Consider the following 18,850-nt stretch of genomic DNA (forward strand, 5'->3'; position numbering starts at 1 on the left):
GTTGTATTTTTGCTGAAGCATCACGATGTCCAAGGGTAGTGAAACATAAATGTTATATCACGTCTTCTTATATGATCCAGTATTTACATTATCTCACATAAGATGTTTCCATCAAAAACGCGCAACTATCGTTGACAAATAGTTAAAATATTGAAAAATCTACAAAATCAGTATTTCAAACTTTTTTTAAAAATATATTGTCTATAAATCGTACAGTACACAAATGACCTATCAAACAATAATCTCATCGCCGAAATATATAACTAGTTTTTCAACATCTTCTTAATGCTCGTTTCACTCGCTGTTAATTTGAATTTACCTCTCTACACGTCGGTCAGTAATACCAACGCAGAGGAAACCAACTTTGGACGCCACACACCAGATACAGTGTTGGCAACGCTATAGTGACGACAGTGGAAGGCGTGTCTGTTCGTCAGCACGTGCGCTCATGGGCCAATAGGTAGCGAGTTACGTATGTTACGCTCAGAACTGTGAGTTGCCAATGAATCGCTGGCATTCGGGTCTGCGAGGATCGTATGTAGCGGAGCGAAGATATGGAGCTTGTAGCGAGGTGATTGGTTTCAATTTGTGACAGCAGCTGAGGGGAATTTTCTGTGGACCGCAATGGCCTTGACCAACGCTGTCGGTAAAATGTGAGTATTGTCTAAAGCTATTAGCTTCGCAGCATAGCGATCTACTACACAGCAATAGGCGCAGGGCATTGACGTCAAGACGTGGATATCGCTTCTCAATTCTGACAGTGACATCGTCTACAAAAGAATTTAGTATGCCTCTATTTCACAGGCATATAATCTGGCGTCCTGTTAGGTGGTGTATTTAAATTACGATAAGTTCATAGTTCGATGAAATGATTTTATTTCTTCACCATCGCAGTAGTAGTTGAAATTCTTGTTAATGTGATGCTGAAACGTGAGTAATGTTGTTTGACGAAATGTTTTATTTCAGTAATTCTTGGATAATGGTGTGTTTATCATTTCACAGCCCTACATGTTTATCGTCTCTCTCCGTCACAGCTGCTAAGTGCTTCATTTGTTTATTTCGAATCACAGTTCGTGTAATGGTTTGGTGCTTTGCACTAAACAACTTATAACAAATACCTCCACTATCGGTAACACCCTAGAACATGGGTTTGTTGTCGAAGTCTAACAATAGCGTCTTGCGCACTTTTCGAAATGAAATAAAATGCATCGATTTTATAAGAAATGTTGGTAGCAGTTTTCTTTGAGTGTTATCTCGCCTAGAATAATGCGAAAGTATATGTGACCGAGTGATGTTGAGAAATTGCTCGTATTTTTCGCCGTTCAGAAGCAAGAAAGTTTACATGCTTTCATACAAATGTCAGTGCGTTAATTACACTTACATTTTGTTTCTCAAACATGGTAATTTGCATAAATGCGTCGTCTGGAAGATATAATTTTATGGTGAAAGTATTTAAAAAAACTAAAGTTCCAATCAAAGCGTAAAATAGGTTCAGAATATTAAGTGCGCACAAGAGTAACATAAAGTACTCTTCAATATTCGCTGCACGAGTATAATCGCTTGGGTTTCAAAATTGAAGTACTCTTAAATATTCGCTGCACTAAAATAATCGCTTGGGTCTCAAAATTGAAATACTCTCAAATATTCGCTGCACGAAAATAATCGCTTGGGTCTCTGTCACCGTTACGTTATAACTAAGTTAGAGTATTATTTATGTTACTGCACGTATCACCCAAAAACCAGCAACCTGGAAGTGCTCAAAACAAACTTGAAAATCGTTTCGGTGATATCCCTTTAAATTTTCAATGGATTTGGCAAGAGCAAATAAATCACAACATAATCAGATGTCGCAGTCATACAGCTCCCCCCCCTCCCCCCTTTTCTGTATTTTAGCTGTACAAAACAGTTCATCGTTAAAGCGTCCACAGACAACAATCAAATGTTTTAAGGGAGAGTTGCCATTGTTGAAAATGAAGTGGGGGAAAAATGCACACATCCAGGATTTTAATGATATAGAATATGAGCTGAACATGTATATAGTACTGTTTGTGAGTAATGTAGGAAGCTACAGAGCGTTGGTGTCCGCCGATACGACGCGGGAAACGCTCTAAGGCCCAAACATTGTGATCTTGAATCTTGGTTTGTTGTTCGGATTCCTCGTGGAGACAGTGAAAATAAATAAATAAAATTACCTTGAGAAATAAAAGCACGCTGATGAATGAGATAAAACATCGCTTGTGTTAACGCTGAAAATGGTATATGAATGAATGAGTTGTAAATGAATTTTTTACGTAGGAGAAATAGATTGTATTAAGACAGTTCTCTTAGTGCGACACATTTTTGGTTTTGTGTACAGTTTTTTGTGATAAGAGGCACTTTACTGAGAGTTTTCAGCTTCTGTTTGTTCCTACTGAGACTTTAATACTTCCACCAAACCATTGCTGTCAAATGTCCATTGTCCAAGACATTTGTCAGTTCTCAAATACATTCGAGCTATGTTAGTAAAAGACTGTCCACAGAATCTATTAGATGTCAACACTGCTTGCAGCGCATCAAAAATAGCCAATTGCGTAGTTTCTTTTTAGATGGCTTTTTTTCAGGCCTTGCATGGCGAATACTTTTTGCACTCACTGTATGTTTAACATCTTGTGATACTTAGCACTGTTGATGAGAATGAGTTGGAAATTAGTAACTGAGAATAACACCTGATAACAATACCTTGTCAAGAAACAAAACAAAGATCGTCGGAACAGGCCTTGAAGGCTCAACGGTGCCGACCGGCCGCCGTGTCATCCTGAGCCAATAGGCGTTTCCGGATGCGGATACGGAGGGACATGTTAGCACACCGCTCTCCCGGCCGTCGTCAGTTTTCGTGACCGGTGCCGTTACTTCTCAATGAAGTATCTCTTCAGTTCGCCTCACAAGGGCTGAGTGCACTCAAGCAGCACTCAGCAGACCCAGACGGTGACCCATCCAAGTGCAAGCCTAGCTAGTTAAGCCCGACAGCGCTTGACTTCAGTGATCTGTCGGGAACCGGTGTTGCCGTTGCGGAAGGCCACTGGCCTTAACAATATCTTGTCAGGCTTTCTCAAAAAACTTCGGGGGGCCGGTAGCTTTTACTTGTGTATCTTACCCACTTGCTTTTGTCGCCTCATGACACGGAGCTTATGCAACAGGTGAAATGAGTGTCACTGGTTTAGTTTCGGATTCCGTGGAAGATAGCATTTCGAGCTTGTTGGTTAGAGGAAATTCTCCCCCATCGCCGACTCCTCTGTGCAGGGTGCTAGCCTCTACCACTGTCTCGCCACTCACAGGTAACAGTACTGGTATATTCTGTACTTTCTGTAGTCGAGAGTATCCTTGGGATAGTACTTGAGGTACCATTGTTTAATGCATTAAACACCAGTACAAACGTGCATTGCAGCTACCTTATGCATTCTGTGAAGCATTGTTAAAAGCAGAAGTATTTTTGTATTTCAAAGTTGATGAAGACCCTTTTTAAGACAGAAGATGAATTGCTGCTAATACTTAACACATACCGGTACGCTACAGTTTTTCTAGTAGCGCAGTGCATATATATAGAGAATCCGTACCCTTTATACACGACTTCAATGCGTTCACACGACACACTAGGAGTAGTGGTGGTTTGGGGGAGTAGGAAGGGTTCGACCGTTAAGGCTAGGACTGCTCCAGAATACTCGGTCATAACGCATTTATTCGAAAATTTTTGAGGTGTTTAATTTATAGATCAGATTTATGTCACGAAGAATACCGGCTTCTGTCAGAAAGTAGCGAAAAATGTCAAAACAATGCACTCGATTTGGGATCACTGGTTTCGCACTTTTGTCATAAAAAGTTTGTAGTAATTCTTCCCGCGGCCCATACGCGAATGGAACGAAAGAAGCCCAACAACTGGTACAATGGGAAGTACCCTCTGCCATGCACTAAACAGTGGTGTGCAGACTCTGGATGCACATTCATCCTATGTGTTTACCACCCACCGCGCGCCCTTCGCTCAAATGATGAACAATTGTCTGAGGGCTGGGAACAAATGCCATATTTTGTGATCATCTTATTTTACAATAAATTGCTGCTCTAGAATGAGTGATCCCTGTTTCATAACTGCATTACAGATTTGATCGTTCATTTGACATACCTGCGATAAAGATTTTTTTTTCCCCAGGCATGCTAAAGCGCCATTTTGCAGTCAATTGTTTCTTCACAGTTCATGAGTTTCACTCTGAAGTACAGTATAAAGTTTTTCGTAAACAGTATTCCCGAGCCCCGCGTAGGCTTACATCCCACTTGGAAATAAATTTAGCCACAACGACCTTTTTAGTGCGGCAGTGACATTTCAGTAAAAAATGGGTTCGGAACAAACTGTTTCCTGACCAGAACATTTTCTGTGGAAGTTCGCAGGTAGAACCGGAGTATAGGCTGGCCAATACCTCTTAACGGTGTAAAATGTAGACAGCGTGCCATCCTTCACTTATGGCTAAACGAAGTCTGTGTGAACAAACAAAACTGTTACTTTACGTTGAACGGTAGGTCGTTGGACTGATTGAGTAGTTGGGACAGTGCTGAAGCAGAAACGAGTTTAGGCCTTACTGAAAAAAAAATGTGTATTCGGCTTAAGTCAAAGGTATTAGTATAAAATCAATATGCCCTGATAAGAATTTGAATATGCTGCTTACAGATATGATTCACGTTACCCTTAGCTTTTGTCGAACCAAAAGAACAGATTCTCTTTCTTCGAATGCTTAAATAATTTACTGCTGTAGCTTTCTGCTTTATCTTTTGCCGTTTTAGTAACTCCGAAAAAACTGAACTGGACTCACATCAACTCTTTAAGTTTATCAACTACGACACATACGTACATCTTTTATCAATAAGTGAACAGTTTTAAAATGGTCTTGTATATTAGTTTTGTGTATGATGGTTCAAATGGCTCTGAGCACTATGGGACTTAACAGCTGTGGTCATCAGTCCCCTAGAACTAAGAACTACTTAAACCTAACTAACCTAAGGACATCACACACATCCATGCCCGAGGCAGGATTCGAATCTGCGACCGTAGCAGTCGCGCGGTACCGGACTGCGCGTCTAGAACCGCGAGACCACCGCGGCCGGCTTTGTGTATGAGTTGGTAGCGTTTTTCCATTAGTGTAATAAACACAACAGATGCACGTAACAATCTTAACTTACGCTGTCCATCACTGTTTACAACAGTCTGCTAATGCTGGGGTAATTAGATTCCGCGACTGTAGAAATAACGTTGTTTTTAAGACGAAGAACTAGTCGAACCATATTCGGAGCATATTTTCATCCGGAAAGGGTGCCGCTTGAAGATTTTTCGATAGCGAGCGGAAAAGGTGAAAATCTGAGGTTGCAAGATTAGGCGAATAAGGTGGTTGCGGAATGACTTCCAAACCTAGCACTTGTATCGTGTTTTTTGACAGTTTAATGGAATGTGGGTGGGCATTGTCGTGGAGTAGCGCCACTTTGATATTCGTGGTCTTTGTTCTTAGATTGGTTGTCCAATACGTATCAGTTGTTGACCATAAATATCAGCAGTGATGGTTACACCTTTGTACACCACGCCGTCGCTGTTCCACCACATGCATTAAATTATCTTTTTATGGGTGAGCGCAGGTATTTGTACGGGAAGTTGCTGCTTTGTTTTAGCTCAACCATTCCTTTTTTCCCCCCATGTTATCGTCGTCAGTAACGATACGGGGTAGGATGGGCGTTGTTATTCATGAGCCAATTGATGAAGAGCAAGCAGAAATGCACATACTACCACCCGCTGATTTTTATGATTTTGGTTTGGAGCATGCGGTACCCACACACCTGTTTCTTTTTTTATTATTATTATTTTTTATATCTTCCCCATTGCTTGCAGATGTCGCACGATGGTGCATTGGTCACATTTCATCACATTTTCCAGCTCTCGAGTACACTGACATGGATCATTGTGGATTAATGCGTATAAACGATCGATCTTCTTCAAACATCGATGTCTTCCTGAACACGGAGTCACTAATGTCAAAACGACCATCTTAAAATGTGAAAACCATTTTCTTGTCGTCCTCTGCCCAGTGGCATTATCTCCATACACGGCGCAAATATTTCTGGCGGCCTCTGCTGCTGTCACCGTTCTATTGAACTAAAATAGAAGAATGTCGGAAATGTACTGATTTCTCCACTTGCCACTCCATTTTCTAGCATCCAGGGCTCCACTCACTATCTCCAATTGACAAAATGACAATATGTAAACTTAAAAGCAACTGTGGACTATAAATAAAAAACGACAATCGATAAAAAAAGCCCATAGCAACCAGAACACCAACATGCAAAACAAAAATGCTGCGAACTTGCGTACCAACGTAAAAGGCTCCATACATGTGCGACGGCTTGCTGTGAGGGTCGCTCGTCTTGACATTTCCGCCCGCACACGAGCGATTTGCCAAGCAATTTCAATTAATATTACAAACGCCACTGTGTCGAGAAATTCTGCTATAGAAAGTGAACTGGTATGTTCAGCAGCAGTTGCAGTTGATTTCCGTATCCCCAAGAATACTTGCAAATCATAAATTTAAAATAAATGTTAATTATGATTTATTAAACGTGTTTTGAAATGCTTTTCTTGGGAACTGTTCGTTATATTACACAATATTTTACATTTTTCACTGACGGCAAATGGATTGTGTACGTCTTTCCAATCTGCCATTGCAATTCGTTTTTTTAGTCCTCAATTCCTTTTTCTTTTTCATTAATCTTATAATTTAACCGCAAGTATTGACACAGTTTACTCGATGTGTCTATAAAGATATTGCCAGTAGCAGTACCTTTGATTACCGTAACTCTTTATTATAAATTGTATGAAGGAGAGTTAGTTTATATGAAATGACAAGGGATTTGAGTCTATCTGTATAATATATTTGCCCCGAACATTTAAATTAAAATGCTCTCTTAACATTATAGTTGGTACTGTGTCCGCAAACAACGTTTACACTCGTCGCGGTTGCTGCTGAGAGCGACCGTAAAGGCATTTCCCATATACAGCCGCTCCCATCACACACCATGCCGAGTGTCAACTTTGTATGTGCGTGTAATACATATTTCATTCTGTTAAGAAGTTAAAAACTCTAATAATGCGTATAATTATTTCATAAATAACTGAAAATCATAGGAGTGAGCCCATTGTATCCTTCTGCTTCTGTAGCACAAGCTGCAAAATGCTAATTGCTGCAAAATCAGTTGGTTTTCAGAGTAATTCGTGGTCCCTGGATGACTATAAATTCTGTTGTAAATTTCTTACTCATTGTGGGCAATGGGAAACGAAACCACTCTTTATAAATAGAAAAAGTAGAAGCCATACTGCCACATACCACTGGTAACTAGCTAGGCAGCCATATTTCGTGCACGAATCGCACGCTATCCATCAGATTGCCTGGGATTTCCATGTGACCAGTGATCAGCGAACGATCGCTGCGATTTGCCCAATGTGCGATCTCCGAAGCGATCGCTCGCCCGTGCGACGGATCGGTGCGAGAATCAAAAGTCCCACCGACATGAGGATAATTAGAAACGTAGCGCTGAGCCAAATGGAGAATTAACTCTCAACTTACAATAGGTCCCAATAAGTAAAATGTACACGTTCCCTGAGGTACAATAAAAATTATTTCTATTTTTTCTTCACAATAGGTGTTATTTCACTGATGCTTGAACGGACGGTCGCTCGAACGAAGTATGTCCAATAGCAGCCAATAAACGGAGAAGCACTTAAATATCGTCGTAATAGGGAGACATTTCCACGATGTCTTGAAAATAGCGTTGTACTGATGGTTTATGCAGCGAAGTCCTTGACACATTTCAAATTCGATGTCTGAAAAGTGGATGCATGAATTCAACATTTCCTATAAACTGTATCCACTTCTAAGAATGGGGTTTGATGAGAAATATATCTTAACATGCGCTCCCATGCATAACCTTACTTCATTCAACTCCATAGCCAAGCGTCTCAAAACATTCAACTGAAGTCATAAGTAGACACAAATGCCAGCCAGTAAAAGCGTCAGATTGTCAAATTTTACGATGTTTGCCAAAAATTTGACTATGTATGGTGGTATGTGGTATTTGTCAAACATGAAGTGTGTTTGACGTGTTTTCCAAGTTTTAATGCCCATTTGGAGAAGGTTGATGTAGGCCTAATCACCAGGTTCCGAGTGTATTTCCTTTAACAGGTTTTCATACATATAATTTCTCCCTCATTTTAAACCAATCAAAATGGTTCAAATGGCTCTGAGCACTATGGGACTTAAGATCTATGGTCATCAGTCCCCTAGAACTTAGAACTACTTAAACCTAACTAATCAAAATGTAGCATAGACGAACAGCGTCTGCTTCAAAAGTGAATCCAAATTGACTAACTTTGTTGATATGTATACGGCTTGTTTGACAAAGCTGTGGCAAGATATGAGCAAATTTGACAAATAAGTTTGATCGTCTACGAGAGTGGCTTATGCACGCACAGACCGACGAGAGAACCCAGGAGAACAGACCCTTAATGGATCCTCGATTAAATTACAGTAAATGTCATAAGATAAGCAGAAATTGACACTGCAGTACCTAAACCTATCGGAGTTCTCATGGTGTGTGACTGTAACTTGTTTACAAGGCAAGTTTCTGGTAGTGAACTAAGAGTTGACTGCTATTTGATACTTGTTTGAAAACTTATCAGCATCTGAGTTTGCTTCTACATCTACATCCATACTCCGCAAGCCACCTGACGGTGTGTGGCGGAGGGTACCCTGAGTACCTCTATCTGTTCTCCCTTCTATTCCAGTCTCGTATTGTTCGTGGGCTCTAATCTCTCTGATTTTATCCTCATGGTCTCTTCGCGATATATACGTAGGAGGGAGCAATATACTGCTTGTCTCTTCTGTGAAGGTATGTTCTCGAAACTTTAACAAAAGCCCGTACCGAGCTACTGAGCGTCTCTCCTGCAGTCTTCCACTGGAGTTTGATCATCTCCGTAACGCTTTCGCGATTACTAAATGATCCTGTAACGAAGCGCGCTGCTCTCCGTTGGATCTTCTCTATCTCTTCTATCAACCCTATCTGGTACGGATCCCACACTGTTGAGCAGTACTCAAGCAGTGGGCGAACAAGCGTACTGTAACCTACTTCCTTTGTTTTCGGATTGCATTTCCTTAGGATTCTTCCAAAGAATCTCTGTCTGGCATCTGCTTTACCGACGATCAACTTTATATGATCATTCCATTTTAAATCACTCCTAATGCGTACTCCCAGATAATTTATGGAATTAACTGCTTCCAGTTGCTGACCTGCTATTTTGTAGCTAAATGATAAGGGATCTATCTTTCTATGTAATCGCAGCACATTACACTTGTCTACATTGAGATTCAATTGCCATTCCCTGCACCATGCGTCTATCCGCTGCAGATCCTCCTGCACTTCAGTACAATTTTCCATTGTTACAACCTCTCGATACACCAGAGCATCATCTGCAAAAAGCCTCAGTGAACTTCCGATGCCATCCATCAGGTCATTTATGTATATTGTGAATAGCAACGGTCCTATGACACTCCCCTGCGGCACACCTGGAATCACTCTTACTTCGGAAGACTTCTCTCCATTGAGAATGACATGCTGCGCTCTGTTATCTAGGAACTCTTCAATCCAATCACACAATTGGTCTGATAGTCCATATATTCGTACTTTGTTCGTTAAACAACTGTGGGGAACTGTATCGAACGCCTTGCGGAAGTCAAGAAACACGGCATCTACCTGTGAACCCGTGTCTATGGTTCTCTGAGTCTCGTGAACGAATAGCGCGAGCTGGGTTTCACATGACCGTCTTCGAAACCCATGCTGATTCCTACAGAGTAGATTTCTAGTCTCCAGAAAAGTCATTATACTCGAACATAATACGTGTTCCAAAATTCTACAACTGATCGACATTAGAGATATAGGTCTATAGTTCTGCACCTCTGTTCGACGTCCCTTCTTCAAACCGGGGATGACCTGTGCCCTTTTCCAATCCTTTGGAACGCTACGCTCTTCTAGAGACCTACGGTACACCGCTGCAAGAAGAGGGGCAAGTTCCTTCGCGTACTCTGTGTAAAATCGAACTGGTATCCCATCAGGTCCAGCGGCCTTCCCTCTTTTGAGCGATTTTAATTGTTTCTCTATCCCTCTGTCGTCTATTTCGATATCTACCATTTTGTCATCTGTGCGATAATCTAGAGAAGGAACTACAGTGCAGTCTTCCTCTGTGAAACAGCTTTGGAAAAAGACATTTAGTATTTCGGCCTTTGTCTGTCATCCTCTGTTTCAGTACCATTTTGGTCACAGAGTGTCTGGACATTTTGTATTGAGCCACCTACCGCTTTGACATAAGACCAAAATTTCTTAGGATTTTCTGCCAAGTCAGTACATAGAACTTTACTTTCGAATTCATTGAACACCTCTCGCATAGCCCTCCTCACACTACATTTCGCTTCGCGTAATTTTTGTTTGTCAGCAAGGCTTTGACTATATTTATGTTTGCTGTGAAGTTCCCTTTGCTTCCGCAGCAGTTTCCTAACTCGGTTGTTGTACCACGGTGGCTCTTTTCCATCTCTTACGATCTTGCTTGGCACATACTCATCTAACGCATATTGTACGATGGTTTTGAACTTTGTCCACTGATCCTCAACACTATCTGTACTTGAGACAAAACTTTTGTGTTGAGCCGTCAGGTACTCTGTAATCTGCCTTTTGTCACTTTTGCTAAACAGAAAAATCTTCCTACCTTTTTTAATATTTCTATTTACGGCTGAAATCATCGATACAGTAACCGCTTTATGATCGCTGATTCCCTGTTCTGCGTTAACTGTTTCAAATAGTTCGGGTCTGTTTGTCACCAGAAGGTCTAATATGTTACCGCCACGAGTCGGTTCTTTGTTTACCTGCTCAAGGTAGTTTTCAGATAAAGCACTTAAAAAAATTTCACTGGATTCTTTGTCCCTGCCACCCGTTATGAACGTTTGAGTCTCCGAGTCTATATCCGGCAAATTAAAATCTCCACCCAGAACTATAACATGGTGGGGAAATCCACTCGAAATATTATCCAAATTATCCTTCAGGTGCTCAGCCACAACAGCTGCTGAACCAGGGGGCCTATAGAGACATCCAATTACCATGTCTGGGCCTGCTTTAACCGTGACCTTCACCCAAATTATTTCACATTTTGGATCTCCGTCAATTTCCTTCGATACTATTGCACTTCTTATCGCTCCCCCTTCACTGTCCAGCCTGTCTCTGCGGTATACATTCCAATCTGAGTTTAGGATTTCATTACTGTTTACGTCTGGTTTCAGCCAACTTTCTGTCCCTAGTACTATATGAGCGTTGTGACCGTTTATTAATGAGAGCAGTTCTGGGACCTTTCTATAGACGCTCCTGCTTCCACTCATGGTGACGCGAGGACTGAAATTGAGGGTGCAGAGAAAAAGATAGAAATACTGAACTTTGTTTTCAAATGTCTTTACTAATGCGAGTGCCCAGGAGTGGTACCACGGTTTAATTCTTGCAAATTTCCAAAGCTGAGTGATACGGATACTAGCATCAGTGGCGTTGAGAAATGCCTAAAAATGCTAAAATCGTACAGGGACTGAGCATATAGTGGAATTCATAAATTCTTTACGGAATTTGCAGCTGCATTAGCCCCTCTTTTAAGCACAATGTATCTTTGAGAAAAAGCAACAAACGTGCTAATGAGACTGCCAATACACGCTTGTCTGGCGTCTTTGGGAGTTTTGGCAGTGCGGTATGGGATCCTTACCAGATATGATTGACGAACGACATACAAAAAATTCAAAGGAGGACAGCTCGTTATGCATTATCACGATGTAATTTTACGATTGGGTGTCGAAACCTATGTCAGTGTACCTACCAGTTACGTGCAACCACCTGGCTGTATAATCCTATGTTGAAACTAGTATACGGTCGCTAACAGCCATGTTTAAAACTTGCGTGTGACTTCCATTTACAAGAAGGGGAGCAGAGGTGATTCACAACATAATCTGAGCTGAGATATAATGATGTATGTCGAACAGAATGTATTCCTTGCCAACCGGCATGGATTGCCTAAACATAAGTCATACCAAACGCAACTAGCCCTTTTCATGCATGACAGCTTGAAGTCCATGGATCAATATAATCAGATAAAAACAGTATTTCTTGACTTCTAAACACCATTTCACTCAGTATCAACACTTTGAGCGAAAATTCGATCATAAGGGTATCTAGTAAAATTTGACTAGATTAAGGATTTCTTGCTAGGGAGGATGCACTCATTATCGAGGTTGAGGTGTCAGACAGGCGTAGAAGTAGCTTCAGGTTGTGTCCCAGGGAAGTTTTAGAACCCTTCCTGTTCACGGTGTTTATCAGTGACCTGGCAGACGGTACAAATAATAACTATAGACTTATCTCAGTTGATGCAGTTACCTGTAATGTATTACTGTCTCATAAAGCCTGCACAAATATTCAGTCAGATCGTGATAACATTTCAAAGTGAAAAGATTGGCAACTTGCTGCAAATGTTCAGAAATGTAAAACCATGCACTTCACAAATCCCAGAAACTGCAGTATCCCATCACTAAAATTTCAACAAACCACAGTTGGAATCAGTCAACTCATACAAATACCTAGGAGTAACAAGGTGTAGGGATATGAAATGGAATGGTAAGAAATTATGTTCAGTCGTAAATGGAACATGTGGCAGGCTTATAAGAGGTCACGATATGTGTCGCGCGACTTAAACATTCATACATAGTGCAGTTAATAGAGCTACATATACCCCATACATATACCATAAAAATTGTAGATTATATGGGTTATTAGATCAGGAGATAACAGCCGTCAAAGTAAGTATGAATGGTTTATTACGCAAATGGGTTATTTGAGCCAAACAGTCAGTGTGACATGAAACGCTCATAACCGAGTTTACTTACTTGATAACACTTCCTTCTCTTGCGCCTGTGCCAGTTACCTTCTTTATACTTTGTGCTCAAAGTTTCAATGTGCAGTCATGTATTATTGCTTCTCCTTTCTCTTTGCTGTAAAGTAATGACGTAATTCACGATTTATCATACTCTGCAGAAGTTTTGCGTTTGACGAGTGACGTGTTTTAGTCTGTTTTCAAAGTTTGGTAACACAGACTTGCTCTATATTTTCCTTTTTTGTGCCAACACTGTTGTAATTTTCAGGCGCGGCGTCGTATCAGTTGCTAATCGGGACGACACAGACGAGGAGGAGCAACATTTCCATCTTTGTCCCTTGGTTGTTTATTCCACATCTTGTACGCATCAGCCAGATATCCTTCAGGAAACTTGGATAGTTTTCTTGGAGGTGATGGCTGATAAGATGAACCACTGCTTCCCCGGAAATCTGCCACTGGTGACATTGCTTCATCTCTCACTGCCATGCCTTTTCATCCATTAAGTCTAGTATTACAGCATCCTCTCCTGTCAACTATTGCTTTATTTGATGATAAATAACACACTTCTCATGTATGTACTTCCTCTGCAATACCACAGTTACTGCCTGTCTCATTGCCATAGGTGAAATCGTAACTGTACACACACTTCACTTCTCAAAGATAAACTGGTCTACTCTAACAGCAAACAAAAACCCATCTGACGTATGGTGATTACTGAACTGCGTGCAGAGCGATACATAAATGGAGTGCTCTGGTGGAGAGGGGAAACCTGATACCGCCCCTCCTATTTCTCCATCTCGTCATTAGCATTGCAACACAGCAGCTAAAACTTTACAAAGAGCTTCTTTCTAGTGAGTAACAAAACGAAAATAATTTTGTTCTATTCTTAGCGACAAACGTGGTGTGTCTACAAAATGTGATCAGTCTACAAAGAAGATGAGGACACTCCTGTGATCTATCACAGAACATTGTGTATGACTACTACCAGGTAGATCTAACAAGGGTTACTGAAAGGATACAAAGTAGGACTTGATGTCCGTTTGAGCCACGAGGAGCCGTCACGGAATTACTAATTAAAACTAGCAGGCAGTTGAAGATGGATATGAACAATACTGCTAAGGCATATATTTCAAAAACCAGTATTAAGTGAGACATCTAGTTGTAACGGCTGCATCCTACCTATCGTTCCCACAGAGAACACTTTTAAAGACAAGATTAAACAACTACAACCTGGACAAAGACTCATAAGCAGTCACTGTTCCTGCACTCAATACTCAAATGGAACGCAAAGAAACCTTTATAAATTACACAATGAGAAGTACCCACTGCCATTTATTGCATTGGTTTGCAGAGTATGCTGCATCTAGAAGCACAGGATTTCTCCCCCTCTCTCATTCTGTACTCATTTACAGCACGTTCATCACATTCTTACAGAGCTATGCACCACCCAACAAAAAAGTGCTATAAATATTATCCGTAACAAATAGTTGTTGAGATATTGTGTCGAGACTGGTTAGTACTTAATGGTGTAGGCCATCCTGTTGGCATTCAGTGCTCATTTCTCGTTGGTTGTGTTTGTATGCAAGTCAGGCCAGACACAGCATTTACAACAATCTCCTACACGAAATGATAGATGTGATATTCCGCTGTTGATAAGCCAATTTTATTTTACCTATAGGGACGTACCATGGGCGCCGAACACTGTCAGCTCCGCGACCAGTACGAGAGTGCTCAGAATATTGTTACAGCTAGCTGCAGACAGGATCATTCCCGTCAAGGACAAGATATCGCAACAGGTCTCGCAGAGATAGCCCTTGGATATGGGGGAGCTGGCGATGTAACGAGTGGAATGTAGTTGTGAAGCGAGTGTGCCAAGAACTAGAGCCGACGACGGCGTCAAGCACGTTCTTGTGGTGCCAATTCTGAACGACCAGTTACTTTGTCCTTTTTACTTACAACGTGTGCGAACTCTCATGCCAAAAGACCAAAAAAAAAAAAGGTTCTAATGGCTCTGAGTACTACGGGACTTAACATCTGAGGTCATCAGTCCCCTAGAACTTAGAACTATTTAAACCTAACTAACCTAAAGGACATGACACACATCCATACCCGAGGCAGGATTCGAACCTGCGACCGTAGCAGTCGCGCGGTTCCTGACTGAACCGCCTAGAACCGCTCGGCCACCGCGGCCGGCGCCAAAAGACCACTATTACAGCTTTGCCAAAGGATTCTAACTACGGATCACTCAAAATCTACAGTTCACAACCTTCATTTTATTTACACATGAGGTGAGATTCAGACGGAGGTGGTAATAAATTACCAGTCACCACGTCTGGGCAGATGTAAGTATTCTATTCTCTGATGAGAGGGCCGAAGGACATGTAAGAATGTTTGCGACAGAAGATGTTATCAAAGGACAAAAATGCTGTCTATCTCAAGTATTTGTTTCCGGATGTATGTTTAAGGCACTATTGTTTTTATGGTTTTGCCAAAACTCTTTCCTGTAAAAATATGCATCGAATGTAGTCCTCCTATTAGCACCTTGTATAACACCAGAAATATAAAACTGCACTGCATAAGCACTTACGTCAACTTGTAATAGATATTTATGAGGGCTAAATGCATCCTATTAAAATTATCCTCTGTTTAACGGCATGTTTCTGGCACAAGGTATGCCATGTTTAATGTGAGTTGCACGTTCAAACTGTTTCCGCATTTAAGGTATGTGAAGTGTAAGGTTTGAGAGTATGCCAAGTATAATCTCTATATATAAGGCGATGATCTGACTGACTAATTACCTGAGGGACTCACTATGCCCAGCCAAAACTGATAAGGATAGAAACTTGAAATTTGAAGATGTGGATCTTATCTGTAGGCGTCGTTGAAGAAGAGATTTTTCGAAATTCCAACCCTAAAAGGGTGAAATAGGGGATGCAGCGTTGTTTGAAAAATCGGGGTGTTGAACCTGTAAGGGTTTGAAATAGGGATGTGATTTTTTATGAAAATATTTTATTATGAAAGCATTTTAAAGCTAAATCTACGAAAATTTAAATTTGGCTTCTCAGTTAGAAATAAAAAAAGTGTTTCAATGTTTTTGGAAAGTTAACCCCTATGGAGGTGAAACGGGGACTAGAAGTTTTTATGGAAATATTTCATTCTGCATGCCATTTTGAAGTTAAATCTCTGAAAATTTGTATTTGCTTCTCTGTTAGAAGTAAAACATACACGTGACTGTTTTTGGCAATTCAACCCTAAGGGGTTGAAATAGATACTGAAAAGTTTTATGAAAATGTTCCACTGCGAAGCATTTTTAGCGCTAAATGTTTGAAAATTGGTGTTTCGCTTCTCGGTTAGAGGTGAAAAAAATATATGTCACTGTTTTTGGAAATTCAATCCCTAAGGGGATGAAATAGGGTAAAATTGGTTCACTGCATCATCATTGCGCAGTCCAAACAGCAAAGGATAGAAACTTGAAGTTCGGAGAAGGTATGGATCTTATACTGTAGGCACCGTTTAAGAAGGAACTGTCCGAAATTCCACTCCTGAGTGTGTGAAATAGGTGATAAAGTCTTTTAGAAAGTATGTCCCTATTGAGGGAATTTTGAAAGAAGAACCATAAAGACTGAGGTTTGAGTTCTCTGGCAGAAAATAAGTGTCTTTCGGCGTCGGAAATTCGACCACTAAGGGGTAAAGTAATGGGTGAAACTGTTTTTGAAAATAATTACGAAAGGATTCTTAAAGCCACATCTGTGACAGTTGGTGTTTGACATCTTGGTAGGAAAGAAAATAGCATGTTTCAGTATTTCTGGAAATTCAACGCCAAGGGAGTGCAATAGGGGATGAAAATTTTTAAGAAAATATTTCATTACATTAAAACATATTAAAGCTGAATTTATGAAAATTGGTATTTCACTTCTCTGTTATATGTAAAGAAATATTTGTCAGGGGATGAACGTTGCTGTGGAAATACCTCCACAAGAACGCAAAAGGCATGATTAACAAAAACTTTTTACTCCAGTTACCAGAATCGCTTTTTGATCAGAAGTACATGTTTATATGGCCATAATTAGCTTGAAAAGCTTAGAAGGTGTTGCAGATTGTGAGCAACATAAAAATACGATTAAATAAAAGAAATCTCTGCAGGCCATATAGTCTATCTATGCAAACGAAGTAGCGTGCACTAAGCTAGAATTAATATAATTCCCAAAAGATGCACCTTGTAACCCCCATATACTACCTGGTGGGCTCCTGAATGTAACCCTTTCCGCCAGAAAGAGACTCCGGGTGCAACAAAAACGGTGTATTTCTTAATGTAACATCCATGCCCTCTTTTCGTTGCACAAACAGAGGCAACCTCTTTACCTCGTGTCTTGTAAAGACGACCCAATTGGTTTCTTCTCTGCTGGCTGCAGACTCCAACGTGCATGCAATAAACAGTGCATAACGAAGTGGCAAATGGGAAAAATCTATGGTACAACGAAATGAAACAACGAAATATTGGGGTGCCACTCAATTTTCCTTTGTACACAGAATCACAAAATGAAGAAGATTCTTAGAGCCAGTCTACTGTTAATACTCATAACAAAGTTTCTGGATATTAATTATATTACCCAACCACTGTAAAAAGTCGCCTCACGGGGTAAATCGCACCCCTCCCCCCCACCCCTCCAAGGGGGCTTGTACTGCAAGACCATCCTTCTGCTGTTTTCCACCTCTGTCTTTCCCTTAGATGGTCTTCCTGGTGCCAGCCCTGCTTACATTTGGTTTATCATTTTGGACACTCGTTTCTCTCTCTCTCTCTCTCTCTCTGCATGCACATTATACAATTTTTCATCCTGTATTATGTGGTCCCAAGTATAGGGTTTGATTGGCTATTACTCTTCCAAATTTTACAGAAGTGGACATCATGTAGGAAGGTTGCCCAATGAAGTTTACATTCTACTGTTTGAGCTCTTTTGTCTTTGCACCCTTTCTTTCCGTCAAAAGTAATACACCCAAAATCTAACATAGCATCCACTTGGTGGATGGAGAGGGGCATCAAGTTGATGCTGAAATCCCCCTTTCCGCGCACGGTTCAAACAGTTGGTGTCTGTGCTGGAAAGTCTCTGTGTATGTCAAGCAGTATGTGCCTGTTGTGGCTGGGGCACTGGGACTCTGGGCAACAGTTACCCAACCAGGTGGACTCCGAGAAATGATTAACCAACCAGGTAGCTGGCTGGGTGTTGACCTTCACATAGACCCGATTTGGAGCAGGTCGCACCAAGACAGATGAATAGCAACTGAAGCCCTCAAATTTTCTTCTGCTGGTGGCTGCACGGCCCCAGCAGACTCTTCTGAAGGAAAGGGTTACTACAATACAGAGGAGATATCCCACAATGTTTCCTTCCCTGGCTACACCATGGGAGGAATGTAGGGCTAAGACATAAGAGGAGAAATACTCCTAAACAATACTTAGTTTGCTTTAGGATCAGTGAGGATTACTTTTTGGCCACAAAGCTATAATTTGTTGAATACACTTTTGAGGACAGATTTGAAGTTGTAGCAGCTATTTTTAAAATGAATAGTGATCCAGTTCTGATCAAAACGACATACCCTGCTCAATCGTGAACGTTGCTCATCTGTGAGAAGCTGGGTGATTTTCCTGTAGCTATCACTCTGCCCCATCCCCTCCTCAAGTCTCAAGGTGTTAGTGTCGTCCATAGTGACCTCCTTTTATTGACCCTTGACAAGTTACATGCCAGTTTGGAGAGCAATTGTCTGCTTTTGTTCATCGTGTCCATTGGGAACCAAAGGATGATAGGGTTGATAGTGGGACCTTCATATCAGCCTTAGAAGGCGACT

At 41.0% G+C, this 18,850-nt stretch overlaps 1 protein-coding gene across 1 annotated transcript in view; it reads left to right on the top strand.

Annotated features, from left to right (window-relative positions):
- The first annotated feature begins 442 nt into the window (after positions 1 to 442).
- LOC126480861 (uncharacterized) overlaps positions 443 to 18,850 on the top strand; it is a 146,855-nt gene continuing 128,447 nt past the window's right edge. Inside the window, exon 1 of the mRNA XM_050104236.1 lies at positions 443 to 653. Within this exon, the coding sequence (XP_049960193.1) occupies positions 625 to 653 (29 nt within the window). The 5' untranslated portion in view covers positions 443 to 624. The remainder of the gene's footprint in view (positions 654 to 18,850) is intronic.

The sequence above is a fragment of the Schistocerca serialis genome, chromosome 5, assembly GCF_023864345.2.
Source record: "Schistocerca serialis cubense isolate TAMUIC-IGC-003099 chromosome 5, iqSchSeri2.2, whole genome shotgun sequence".
Lineage (NCBI taxonomy): Eukaryota > Metazoa > Arthropoda > Insecta > Orthoptera > Acrididae > Schistocerca > Schistocerca serialis.